Below are 13976 nucleotides of genomic sequence, written 5' to 3' on the forward strand. Positions count from 1 at the left end.
GTTCTTGCAGAACCACTTTTCAGGTCATGAAATCCTGGTTTCAGGTTATAACCCTGTTTACACCTTCTGTTCCTGTGTGGCTTTTGCTGAGCAATGGGCTCAGAGACATTACAGCACCTAAAAAAACCAACAGGAAAGGAAAGTACATCCCATACGGACGTAACCCCAGAGGCATCAAATCCTCAGCACAAGCTGGTTTATGGAGTGGGCATCAGTGAAGAAGTGCAGGATCTCTGCAGCAACGGCTCACCAGCCTTTTCCTTGGATACCGTTGGGTGGTGGATCCTGATCTGCCGCGAAAACCACAGTTGCTCCATCCCTCAACTTTCGGTGCTTGCAGAAGAGCCGGAGCAGATCTGTTTGTAACCTGTTGGCACTTCAACCAGCAGTACCAGGAGAACAAGGGCTCAGGAACAAACCAACTGCACGAATGCCTTGGAGACCATCGTGGGCTTTTCTGCAGTGACCCCAGTACAAACCAGGACCGCTACTTTTGTCTCCATTACTGCTTTGGGGCAGAAGGGAAGAAATAGCACATATCTGAGCAGTTTCTGCAGGTCTCAGTCTTTAAAATAGTTTGGCCACCACTGTGCCTTTGTGGAAGATCCCCTATCACCATAACTAGTGTTCAACGTTTGTAACAAAAGGTACTTTGCTCCAGGCCTGTTTCGCTGCCATCGAAACCTGCCCTAATAAAACCCGTGGCTGTGCCACGTATGCTCCTTAATGGTCCGCAGCTGGAAGTGACATTTTCAATAGCATGCAAAACATTTCAAAAGTAATTAGAGGAGGAGAAGAGCTTTGGGGAAAACAGAATCCCTTTGCTTGCTTGACTCCGGCAGTTGTATAATTTAGTGTCATGTAGGGAAATGTATTCTCTTCCCCAAGTGTCCTTACCCAAAAGAGCAGTTATTTGTCCCGTTTATCATCGTTTTCAAAAAGACCCAAGCTGACAAGAGGGTGATGCTGGGTGAGGACCCTCTGTGCCTTCATAGGACCATCCTGCCTTTTTCCCAAGCAATGCTAAAAGTCTGTGCTTTCCTGACGTTGAACACGCAGGTTGGATTGTAAGCTCCTTGTCATGCATTTCTGCAGTGATTAGCGCAGTCAAGTCTGACTTTAGAAGTAATAGATGTAACACAGATAATGACATTACCGCTTCATTTAACTAAAACCCCAGCTTGTAGCGCCAGAAGTTTCCTTTGCCACTCTTGGGAACAGCCACCGCTTGCCCCAGCCTGTATTCACCCCTAAAATATTAAGCTGTTCTGACACATGCAGACACATGGGAGGACGGGAGAAAAAGCGTGAGAATGAACCGAGTCTGGTGGGTTCACCGCTCACTAGGCACCTGGTCCCTGACCTTGCTGAAGTGAATATTAACTGTTCCTTGCAAAGCGAGAGCTGGTGGGATCAAATCTGCGCTGGCAGAACCACATCCAGGCTTGGATGCACACATGTCCATGGAAGTTAAACTGTTTCCACTGTTTGCAGCCACGTTCATCGACCTTCCTCTAAATCCCTTGTCTGTCTGTAGCAGATCTTCTTTGGTTTGGTTTTGAAAGCAGTTGATGCCCAATCAAGTCATTACTGGTGCTTATGTTCCCATAGGAGTAAAAGAAAAATCCTGCCTGGGACATTGACTGCTCAGGGGCCAGTGAAGAATTGCTGCTGCCCAGCCATTCACAACCATCAGCCAGTGCTGCTCAGCTCCCTAACTGCATTTTTTTTTTTTTTTTACTTTTCACATTTTCTGAAACATAAAGTAATGACCATTACAAAGACAGTTCATCAGCCTTGTGTCCTCTGATATTATTTATCCCCTGCCTGGTTAGATGACCATCCATCCCTAAACACCACCACATGAGACATCACTCAGAAAGTGGTGGGAGTTTTGATAGCGGCGTCAGATTGCTGGAAATGGAGCATTAATTGTGAGGTGTTAAAATCATAGCATCTAGTTTTGCATCAATACATCTCAAAACACTTTAAGAAGGTGAATAATTTTTATCCCCAATTTACATAATTGAAAATGAGGTACAGGGATGTGATTTACGCAAGGTCATTCGGCAAGCCAGTGGCAGAATAAAAATAGATTCATTTTGTATATCTCTCCTTTAGGATCATGTTAGTTCACACCACAATATTTCTCATCAGAGCAGACAGGCAATGCAAAACCTCTCACAACCTTTGACAAAGCAAAAGCTTAACACTTGGGACAGTTTTAGAAAATAAGTCCCCTGCCCCTCCTCCTCTCTGTTCAACTTGTTCAGTCCAGGATTTGACTCAGGTCAAAACCACCCATAAATTACTCTCAGACAAAAAACCCTCCACATCTTACAGATAAACTACTCCTGTGAAAAAACACTTAACAGCTCAGAGTGAAGATATAACAGTTTCTCAGATGATATTCTTGCGATTGAAGCGTATTTTGAGTTTTATTGAGGCATACTCGATGCAAAAGCATTTAACAAGGATGCAGGATAATTTGTCCCCAAGAGGAGCAAAGGAGGCTTGTATAAAGAGAAGCTTTTACAGAATTTATAATCCTACAGCTATATCTGGCCTTTTGGGTTCTTTCCACTCCGCAGTGAAGGGTTGCGCAGTTACAGGAGATTGGGAAGAAATGAACGTCTGTGCAAAGTCAACACTGAAGTCTTCACCTTCTCTCCAAGGCTGCTGTTTTGTTTGCTTACATCTTTTTTTTTTTTCTTCTATTTTATGTCAACTCTGGACTGTGAGATCTTTGCGTTGTCTTCTGCTTGCGCTGTAATGCCTGTAGCACATCTTTGTGATAGGACTGTTGAGCGTAAGGGAAAAAAACCTACCAGTGAAAAGAGAGGAAGGTGTATGGCACGTGAGGAGGGCTCTGCAGGTCGGTGCTGGGGTCTCCCGAGGGGCTGAAGACAGATTTGGGCAATCTGAAGGGCTGAGCAGCCACGGCACGGTTGCTGGTCTGCTACTTGCCGTTTGTGCCTTGTCTAAGGCGTTGACTTCAATCCATCCGGAAAGATGCAGGAGTTGACGTTGTGTCCCTCTGTACTGAGCCATCAGCAAAAGAGGGGGGATGAGGGACCCTCCTCTCCTTGGACAGTTTTACGCATCTGTTTCTCTTCTGCTCACTTTTTATTTAAAGCAGGAACTATTCAACAACTCTGCCCCATGGATCGACGGAGTTTATGAGGCAGCAGTCAAACGCTGAGAAGAGGGCTTAGCAAAGCCCTTCTTAAGTCTGATAGCTGAGCAAATCCTTACAAAAGGCTAAAAAGGCAGATCTTTAGGTTTCTTTTAATAATTTATGGCCTACAAGTGCTCAGAATCCTGTCCATATATTGCAGAAACATATCTCTGGAAAAGCTGTGTGCTGTGAGTTCAAGGCTGGGGCAGTTTAAGATCTGATTCAAGATACTACTCCTTAAAAAGGTAGTTCCTTCAGAGAAAGAAAAGGAAAAACAAGGGTATGCTAATGTTTTTGAGTTGGGTCCAGATCAAGAAAGGGGAATAAGATACTTCTCCATTGGAAGAGCCGCCCAAAAGGAGTCACTGGGGCAGTTAGACTATTTAAAACTCAATTAGACAATGCCATAGCAGTTGGTGTAATTGAGAGAAGGGCCCTGTTGAGGCAAAGAAGAAGTTGGGCTGCATAACCTTGTTATTTACTTCTGTCTTTGCTCCTATAATAACACAGAGAAGTCTGGTTTATCCATAATTAGACTCTTCCTGGCTCCCCTTGGCTGATGGCAACTGAGATAATCAAGAATCTGAAATTAATGACTGTAGAAAGACAGTTTATCATCTGAGTTCAAATCTACTCAGGCAGATGAGGGAGCTAAATCTAGATTTCCCATATCTCCTTGTTGCAAGGAGAAAAAGGCAATAAAAAAAGGGGGGAAAAAAAGCTTTTTCTAGGTAAATAATTCCATTACTGAGATACTGAGAAACTTTAAGCCATTCTTCCAGAATGGTGATTTAGTCTTTAAACCAGAGAAAAAAATGAGGCCTATATTTAGAAAGCCAGCATTTCTACAGACCTACAGATACTGATCTTGCATAAATGCAGAAGTAAATGAACTGAGATATGAGAAAATACATAGTGCCTATCTGAGATCAGGAGATGGGGAGTCTGGAAACGATTAAATTTGCTCAGGGAGTCTAAATATATTAGGTAGAACATTGGTATCTCAAAGTAAACAGGGACAAGATAAAAAGACATGGAGCAAAACTTAGAACTAAATTTCATTCACAGCAATTCATTGTTACCAAACTCTTGCTGGTGAGCTCGAAACATCTAAAAAAATCAGGAACAAGTTCCTTGAAATTGCAGTTGTGAAGTCTCTAAACTGCCTGTTTTCAAATGAGCGCCGACTTCCTCCCTAATCAATTTTGCTGAAGTCAGAGGAATTGGATAGGGGCTTCATTCCTCCTTTATGTCTCATACAGAGATGCCACTCAGCAGTTTTTGTGGAGAAAATGGCATTTAAAAGCATTAAAGTGGGACCATAAAACTGACATGCTTTTCCAGAGGAGGCAAACACAGTGTTTGCAATTTAAAGACGTTCTGACAGTCTTTGCCATTGCAATTATGGTCTCTTCAACTCTGAACCCCCCCCCCCCCCCACTGCAGTCAAATTTCAGTAAAAAGATAAACAAAAGTGGGATGTGAACTGGGAATGAAGCCACTGCAGCAAAACTTCACTGATGGGGTCGGATGCTGAGCTGGGCTTCATGGCAAAATAGCCACCGTGGGCCAGCCATTTAAATGTATTTTATCCTGAAATGGGGGCAGATTTGTTGACTTCTTGCTGGGACCAGGTGATGTCTGAATGAAAAAGAAGCCTTGCGATGGTTCCCTTAACTAGCCCATAGGTGCTAAAGGCACCTAATGTGAGTCAACACAGGCTGATGTTGTCATTGAAGTTGATTATTAGGAAAATCAGGAAAAGAACATCGACCGTGTTCCAAGTATTCAGCATGTGAGGAGTAATGGGGGAGGTCAGTGCGAGGCTGAGTCCTCCACAGACCATTGGCAGAGAACCATTTAGTCCAAAAAAGTAAAAAACTAAGGAAAGAATGATCAACATCTGATGCCTTAAAGTAATGGTAAATACAAGCACATTTTTCTTTAATACCCAAAGTCCCCTAAGCATCTGACAAAAACCATACACAATCCTCAATCCCTGACCCCACTACTCCTTTCCAAAAAATAGAGCCAGGAATTTCTAACTTGTGGCATAGCCAATTTATATAAATTATAGAGAGAGAGCAGGCATATATGCAAAGGATAGCTATAGCCTGGGATCCCAGCAGTAATAAATACTCTACCCACCCAACAAACTGTCATGCTGCATTGTGTGAAGTTTTAGATAGGATATGCCTTTCACATGACTAATGCAAGAACAATGAAGACAACATATGTTATGATTTAAACTACAGTTGTCCTTCTTTCTGGGGAGAAAAACAAGTACATTTTTGCTGAACAAAACCTGAGCATGTTGTTTGTCCAAGGCTTAACCCTGCAGTCAGCTAGGTCTGGTAAAAGCCCTATTAACTATTCTTTATAAATGGAAACCAGTGATATGAGGGAAATAAGGAAAGAGAATATGAGGTTGCAATGTGTATTTATATCCATAAATATGAAGTATTTTTTCAGGTTCTGGACACATGGTTTACTATTTTAGCTGACTCGTGGTGGTTATCTGGGTACGTGCTCTTAGCCCACAGCAAATTTAAACTAATTGAGCCTATTGACTGCTTAGCCTAAAGCTAAACTCTCTACTTCCCTCTGCCACTAACCAAGAGCGTGCAGGTAGCAATTACCATAGCTCAGCTGCAATGTGGTAACTCCCCAACCTCTACCATCAACATCATCAGTGACACGGAGAAGGTGAACCGTGATCACCCGCGGAGGAAGGAAAAGGCAGCAAAACCACCTGGATTAACAGGATTTGCTTGTCACGCAGCAGAGCAGACCCATGGGACTCATTGCCATGGGATGCCGTAGGTGCTAAACGTCTCCTGGAGAGTCTGGACGAGAAAATTCACTGGAAGTTACTTAATGGACAAAAATGATATCCAGTTCAGGAGATGCCCTGAGCTATGTATAGTGAAATGTAGAGAACTAGAGAAGGATTACACGTGCTCTCTCAGTTCATCCTCTTCCTCAGACAACCAGTGATGCTTCTGTTGGAAAGAGCTGCTGGACTCGACAGACCCTCGGTCTGACCCAGTTCTCATCTTCCTACGTGCCAGCCTGTTCATGTGCCGGAGCCCGAAGGATCGGCGTTGATCTGGTGGGCGTATTTCATTCTGTTAGCATGACCAAGCACTGGGGAGCCACAATGTCTTTTGAGGAAAATGTTCTTTTTGTAGACATTTTAGCTGGTATTATATTTGAAAATGAATCTGCGAGTCCATGTTGACTTCTTGCTGCTCTCGGAAGGACATCCGAACCACTCTTGCAACTGCAGAGATGCCTGCGTGCTGAGCTGAAACTCTAGTGGGTATTTTGATAGCACTTTCCATTTCTGCAACTAAACTGCAGATTCCAAGAGTAACTGGTTTGGTAACTCAAATCAGGTAAAAGCAGCTCCCTTACTGCATTCAGCACCAGATATATAACATGATATTACAGAGGTTAATCAACTAAATTGTCCTCTGTTGTGGGAGTGATAAATACAAGCCCAAAGCTTGCAGTGGCTGGGAATAAACGATCATGTTAGGTGGATGGTTCTATTTCCCATATTTCACAACAGACAGAGGCTGTAATAAGATTTCCTTTCTTTTCTTTTTTCTTTTCTTTTCTTTTCTTTTCTTTTCTTTTCTTTTCTTTTCTTTTCTTTTCTTTTCTTTTCTTTTCTTTTCTTTTCTTTTCTTTTCATAAGGAGGTAAACTTCCAGTGGGAGAATCTGATGCAGAGGTAGCATCTTTTATTAATATCACCCGAGTTGCAGCCTTCTCCATCTGCCACAACTTGGAGATGTCATGAAGATGATGGCCAGGACATGTCCATACTGACATATAACCCCAGCCCAACCATCAACCAGCTGCCCCAGTACAACCAGGTAATGACTGGGTAGTCCTGCTGCCATTCCTCCCAGGACTTCGATAAATACTACTGTCCAAACTGCCTTGTTAATACTGACGCAGGTGGGTCTATGGGAGCCATCAAGCTTCATCTTTGGGCTGCAGCAAGGGCCTGCCGTTAGCGAGCAAGTCATTATTAATGCGAGCTCATCTCTTCTAGATGAAGATGGGATGGGATGGGATGTCATCGCAGCAGTGCGAGTGATGCATTTGTTACAAGATGCTGCTTGGTACCTGAATAACAACACAAATGGCTATGGCAGCGGTACTGAGTGCTGCTCTCCTGTTTCTGAAATCTGTTAGGGTGTCCAGCAGCCGGGAAATGTCAGAATCTCTCTTGGCAGGGCACCGCACACTCACCGGCTGATGTAGTGATTTTAATAAAGACAGACACAGATCTTTATTTCTGTGTTCTGAAGCTCCCTGTGTTATGCCAGGCTGCATTACCCCATGTGTCGGTGTCAGGCTGATAGCATTAAATTGCTAGGAAAGTGCCATACCGGCCTGTGAAAAAGGTATTGCATTAAGAGCGTCGGTGTGTTGGGATAACAGGCTGGATGGCTTTGCTTTGGAGGAGCTATCGTTATCCGTGCTGCAGCGGTGGCTGTAAGCTCACACTGAAGCTGGGGGCCCATTAGAGCAGATGCTACACCAGCATGCAGGGAGATGGTCTCCTGCGTGAAGGGGGGGTATGTCTAGACAGGCAAGATGGGACACAGGATCCAGGTAAAACCCTTGGGATTACCCAGCCTGCAGCAGAGCTGGGAACAGTGCCCTCAGCCTGCCCCGTCTCCATGGAAGAAGATGTGTTTCCTCGAGTGAAAACGTTGTCTCAGCCTCTCCCACCCCCCCCAAATCACTGCCCTGACCTTTGTTGTCGTGCCAGATCCGCACTTTGCAGAGATCTCCGAGGCTCAACATGTCCGAGAAGTTGAATTCATCCATCTGGTTCCTCTCAAACTTGTTAGACTTGTTGGACTCCTTCAAAGCCAGGGTCCCGCTGTCCCCATTCTCCCCAAACAGGATCAAGGACACGTTGGCGTCAGTGCCCGCTCCTGGAAGGAGAAAGCAAGGCACATCGTCACGAGCTAGCCTGCCATGTAGGGCTGACACCCAGCCCCTAATTGCATGGAAAAGGAGGCAGCAAAGGCAGGCTGGACGAGGCTGCAGTGATGCCCAGGTTTCTGTGGGTGCAGCCGAGGAATTTCAGTGAATTTGTGCAGCATCCTGCAAGGAGGACACTAACAAGCTAACGCGCCAGCCCTTTGAGGCTATCCCACAAATACAGCTGGAATGCTTCGCCCTTGCCTTTGAGGTATGGTGACCATGACGATGGCAATATTAATAAGAAGCAGGAGTATCTGCTCCGAACAGAGCACTCTGCATCGCGTTGCTTTGCAGAGGATGTCAGTGCCGTGGCTCCCATTTTTCCAAGGTGGCTTGGGAAGCAAAACGACTTACCCAGCAACATCCAGCAATCTGTAAAAGGGTGCTAAAGAACATATTTTGACGTTTCTAGCTACAAAGTATTAGTGCACATTGTCCTGGGCTTCCCACTGGGCCACAGTCCCTTTTCCAGACTTTGGTCTCCTTCTGCAGTCCCACAACCTCCTCCAAGCTGTCTTGTGGCACGGAGGACACTTCAGCTGGGGTCTGTCTTGGACCGTTTTCCCTGTCTTGGATGGCACAGGGATTTGAAAGCAAAGTGTAGATCATCAACCAAACCACTACAGCATCTTGTGGCCCACTTTCCCCTCCCATAGGTCTTCCTTCTGTATTCCTGTTTCTCAAAATATTGTCTATGCTGCATTTAATGGAAAAAGTCCCAGTTTATCATACAACGGTTTGCCCCATCAACTCCCACCTCTTCTTATTTATATATGTTAGGAAAAGAATAATTTCTAAGATGATCTTTATTACCTGATATTGAATTTCATATGCCCATTACTGTCCATATTTTGCCGCATAAAACAGCCATGCTGTCAATTTTCCTGACTTTCAGAGTTCAAGGCCAAACCATCACCTGCAGTGATCTTACGAACATTTTAGCTTGAAAGCGTTACAACATTTTTACCTGGCACTTTTTATAATTTGACCAAAATTATTGCTTTTCATTGTTTGATGCCATAATAAAAAAGCAGATGCAAAGAAAGAAATTTGATTCCACATACGCAGACATTTATTGCTGTGTGAAGAACCAAAGCCCTGACATTTTGGAAAATGAAAATAAGATCATCAAACCCAAATCTGTCTTACAAAGAAACCCAGCATCTGCTGCCCTCGGTTAGATAGCCCAGCTTTGAAAACTCTAACCGCCTGCCAAGCCATTTCTTACACAAGAGTACTGTAAATCCACTTTGGGCCACAAGGACAGTATTTCCCACAGCGCCGTTTACAACACAATGCAGAGACAAAGTTGGGGGGACTGAAAATTTTTTGAGAAAGCTACTACTTCTTCAGGATAATTATTTGAATACAGAAATTAGGAATAGATCACAACCCTTCTTGTAGAAGGACTGAAAAAAAAAAAAAAACCCTAAAAGAAAAAAAAATAAGAGGAGAAAAAGAGTCATACAGAGAAAAGGCAAAGCAACATTTGGTGTCCACGTGAAAAATTGCCTGTATTAAATTGGGGCTAATTTTCAGCAGTTCCCTGGGAAGGACTTAAGAAGGAAGAGGAAGCATCAGGGACTCAGGCAGTTCATCTGGCAGTACCTTTTATGACCCTAAAGCTTGCTGAGGTGAGGAACAAAGCAAACTGAAGTCCATTTCCTTACAAGGAGCAGGCTCCCAATTAATGCAAGGTCTCAAAAAGCACAGAACCAACTGTTTCTTAGCAAAACCTTCCCTGCAGGAAGAAGCTTATGAAGGCCTCATGCTGTGACATTTCCCTCACAAGCAATTAGCAGGAGATGGGAAAGAAAAGAACAGAAATTGCTGAATCAATGTACATTTCACCTATTTGGGTCTCTGATTTTTTTGTTGGTGGTGTTGTTGATTCCAGGAAACTGTCAGGCACATTTAGGAACTGTAACAAATTTGACAACTGAAGAGATGAAGGTACCGTGGTTGCACAAGCCTTAACTGGCAATGAGTGCAATAGCTCAGGGGTCGATACTGGGGTCTGCAGCACTGAACCCTGCCATCAACACCCCAAACAGTGACAGAGTGCATCCTCAGCAGATTTTTGGGTAACATTAAATCGGGGGGAGTACTGACGTGCTGAATGGCAGAATTCCAACCAGGCTGGACCTTGAGAAACTTGAGGACCAGGCAAGCAGAAATCCCATGAAGTTCAGCAAGGAGAAATGCAAAGTTCTGCATCTGGGGTGGAATAAACCCTGCTGGGGAGTTGAAGAAGACCCAGAGGTTATAGCAGTAATATTCATATTCAGGTTGAATCTGAGCTAACAGCAAGTTCTCAAGTGTTCAATGCAAACCATGTATTTGGCTACATCAGGAGGAGCATGGCCAGCAGCTGAAGGGAAGCTCTTACCCCTTTGCTCAGCGCTGAGGAGCCCATACTCAGACCACGATGCTGGTTTGGGTCCTTGGGTCATGTCGAGACACTGAGGAGGGCTCAGTACACGGTGCCAAGATGAACAGGAGCTGGGGCATACAACTGTGAGGAGAGGCCAAGGGGCAGGTGAACAAGGACCCCTTGACCATGTGGATGGACAGTGATAACGATGACAGGGTCATCCGCTGTCGAGATGTCAGACCATACCCCAAGGAGCCACAGCCACAAATTGCTGGGAAGGTTCAGACTGGACACCATTTTCTTAGGAAAATGGTAGAGGTCTGGATCAGGTGCCTGGGGAGGTGGTGGCATAACCATCCCCGAGGGTGTCCAAAACCTGGCTGGGCAGAGTCTTCGCTGATTTGACCTAGTGTTGGCAATGGTCCTTTGAGCAAGAAGGTGGATGAAATAAACTCCAGAGGCCCCTTCCAACAAAAGTGTCTATGAGTTTATGCTTCTTATTGAGCAGCTGCATTATTTTTAAGCAAACTGTAGGCTTGAGTCACAGCCTTCTGAGGCCAAAGAATGTCCTTCTTTTGACTTAACAGAGGCTTGTATAAGGCACTAGGAACTGACACCAACTGTCCTAAATTATGTCATTTCTAGGCTGTAACTGAGCTGACAACATACTAATTAATCTTATAACAGCAGAGAGAAAAACCTCCTGCTTCGTTAATGCTTGGAAAATGAGAAAGCAGTATTTATTCTTTCTCCATCTTTATCGCATTACCATGTATATGACTCCTGCATATAGAATACAGAAAGTCCGTGTAAATCAAAATTAACAGGCGAGGACATTTTTCTGTCACAGAAAGAGCCATCAGGTGGTCCGGCTCTATTGCAGCTGTGTCTGTGGGTCACACTTTGAAGAAAAGGAGATTGTGAGTTACTTCTCTTGTAAGATCAAAAGTAAATCAAGATCTTGGTTTTAACCAAAGATTACCCATCTGACTTGGGATGTATCTGCCGTAACAACCTCTTCTCCCCTTATCTGTGTGCACTCTGAGAGCTGCCATCTGAGGTACTTCTGGTGGCATCTGGGTTTGAGCCTTGAAAGGGAGATTTGACCTTTGCAAGAGAGGAGACTTTCCCTGACGCAGCCTCTATGTTACCTGATCATCCAAGCTGAGTGACTTCTGGAAAGTCAAACTGTAACTCAAAGGTTTCTTTGAGGAAAAAGTAAAACGGGACTGTTGTTAAATACGTGTCTATGGTGGCGAGGAAATGACTGCTGCTTTCTAGTTCACTGCAGGACATCTTTTGTGGGATTCATTTTCCCCAACTTTAGCCATCCAGCCTAACTTAATTTTGCAGGCTTTGTCTGAATCTGATGAAGACAGAGTGACAGAGACCCTCCGGATGATGATCCAGACCACTGATTAAGACTCCTCTGGTCCCTGAAATGACCAGAGACAGTCTAACCTGGAAGGAGTTAAGACCACAAGTATAATTTTTTTGAGAGTGGCAAATAGGTGAGGTGAATCCTACCCTACATTTTCTTTTTGTTTGTTTGTTTCAATGCCTCCGGTGCACCGGAAAGTTGAAAGCTATTGCAGAGAAAAACTTTATCCCTAGAAACAAACACGTCTGGTTCTATTCACTGTGGAGAATTGCTGTCCCTAAACGATGTCAGTGTGGCAGGAGATGATATAATATGTTTAAACTAACCGTCAAGGATAAAACATCTTTTTTCCTGTATTGGTCCAACCAGGAGTAATCGTGGAATACATAATGATCAAAGAGGGGAGATGGTTCATGACTTGTACCCTCTTTAGATAAGCTGGATAAAGTTCAGCATTATGTCAGTGTGCTGTGTGATCTAATCATAAACAGACTCTCTGAAACCTCTCTGTAATCTGCTCTTCCCTACTGGTTGTCACTGTTCAAAATGAAATAAAATGCTTCATCATTAATACCGGTCATCCTTCATTCAATGGGAAGGGCAGATCTGTCTGCTGTTGCTGTCATCTTCTATTCTCCTCTCATTTCTATTTCCATTGCCTTTGTGAGTTAGGGCTGGATTTCACAAAAAGGTCACAGAAAGATCTACCATTATATTAGATGGATTGCCAGATACATAAACAAATCTTTCTCTCTGTCTTCTGTTTTTTGTATTTCACTACATGTTTTTCAGACAAGCAGCAGGCAGAGCAGATATAGATGAAAAATGGTGAGGTGGCACGAAGACACTCTGCCAGGGGAATTTTGATATTCTTAGATCAAACCTCACAAGCAGCCTAAATTACCACTGGTAAATCTAGGGAAAAAAAAAAAAAAAAAAAAGGTAGAGATCAAGAGGTGATGATGTGCACTGGTGTGGCAGAATCCCCTTTGAGGGTCAACCTTTCAAACAAGGTGTCTGCATGATAATGTCTATCTTGTCCCATTTTGGCACAAGGCAGCTTGTATGTGGTTGCAGCTTTCATTTAGCAGCCTGACAGAAATTCTCATGAAAAGAGGCAGTGATCCCAGGAAATGACATAGAAATCCCATTTCTTGGCTCTTGAAGCTCTGCAGCTTTCTTTATACTCTGTTCCACCTCTTCTGGCTGGTGTGCATTTAGGGATGGTTTTTCACAGCCTGAGATAAATGGTCTCAAAACACTTTGAAAAAGAGGGTGAATTATTGCTGTCGTCTTTGGGCAAAGCAGATAGGGCTGACTGAACACCTGGAGCCCACCAGCTTTGATTGTAGCCTTTTTTTCCCATCCTATGTGCATGGGCCTGACCTGACCAAAAAGAAAAAGGGGGTTCCTGACCACTGGAAAATGGTCTGGCAATAGCTTCTGTTAAGGTGTCTTCAGAGGCAGCAGCGAGCAGTCAAATCTAGGCCTTGTGTCTAAATATTTTATGCCCAGAGCTCAGATGAGGATGAATCCCGCAGAATAACACTGTTATGATGAACAGCCAGCCAAAATGGCGGTGTTCCAGCACAGTAGGGCTAAATCATGCTTTCCTTAACATAATTTCAGATTAAGCAGGAGATGTTTTCCATTGCTAAAAGTCAAACTTCATACCCAAAGAGTCATAAAATACCCACCATGGACATACCTCCAACATCACTGGTTTTAACCTGAAGAGTGTATGTTGTGTCCTCCATCATCTGCTCGCCATTTATGACAGCTGGCATCTCACACACAAGACTTCCCTTGGCATTTTTCAGCTTTGACAGCCATTCACCATAGGTAAACGTGGCCACTTCTTGATTACTCAGGTTCTTCAAGATGATCTGCAAAGAGCCAAAATCAGGGAAAAAAACCTTCTGCTAAACTTCAGCTACCATTTGAATGAGGGCAAAGTTTAAACTTATAAAGTGCACCGCGTGGTGGGACGTGGGTAGAGCTTGGTCATAGCTTCAAAACCTGTACTGAGCT

At 44.0% G+C, this 13976-nt stretch overlaps 1 protein-coding gene across 4 annotated transcripts in view; it reads right to left on the reverse strand.

Moving 5' to 3' along the window:
- Positions 1 to 13976, reverse strand: part of LOXHD1 (lipoxygenase homology PLAT domains 1) — a 140927-nt gene that overhangs the window by 9671 nt on the left and 117280 nt on the right. For all 4 annotated transcript variants that reach the window (XM_049796003.1, XM_049795999.1, XM_049796001.1 and 1 more), the window contains 2 exons: positions 13654 to 13831; positions 7953 to 8138 (listed from right to left, as the gene is read on the reverse strand). In XM_049796003.1, the coding sequence (XP_049651960.1) occupies positions 7953 to 8138; positions 13654 to 13831 (364 nt within the window). The remainder of the gene's footprint in view (positions 1 to 7952; positions 8139 to 13653; positions 13832 to 13976) is intronic.

The sequence above is a fragment of the Accipiter gentilis genome, chromosome Z, assembly GCF_929443795.1.
Source record: "Accipiter gentilis chromosome Z, bAccGen1.1, whole genome shotgun sequence".
Taxonomy (NCBI): Eukaryota; Metazoa; Chordata; class Aves; order Accipitriformes; family Accipitridae; genus Astur; species Astur gentilis.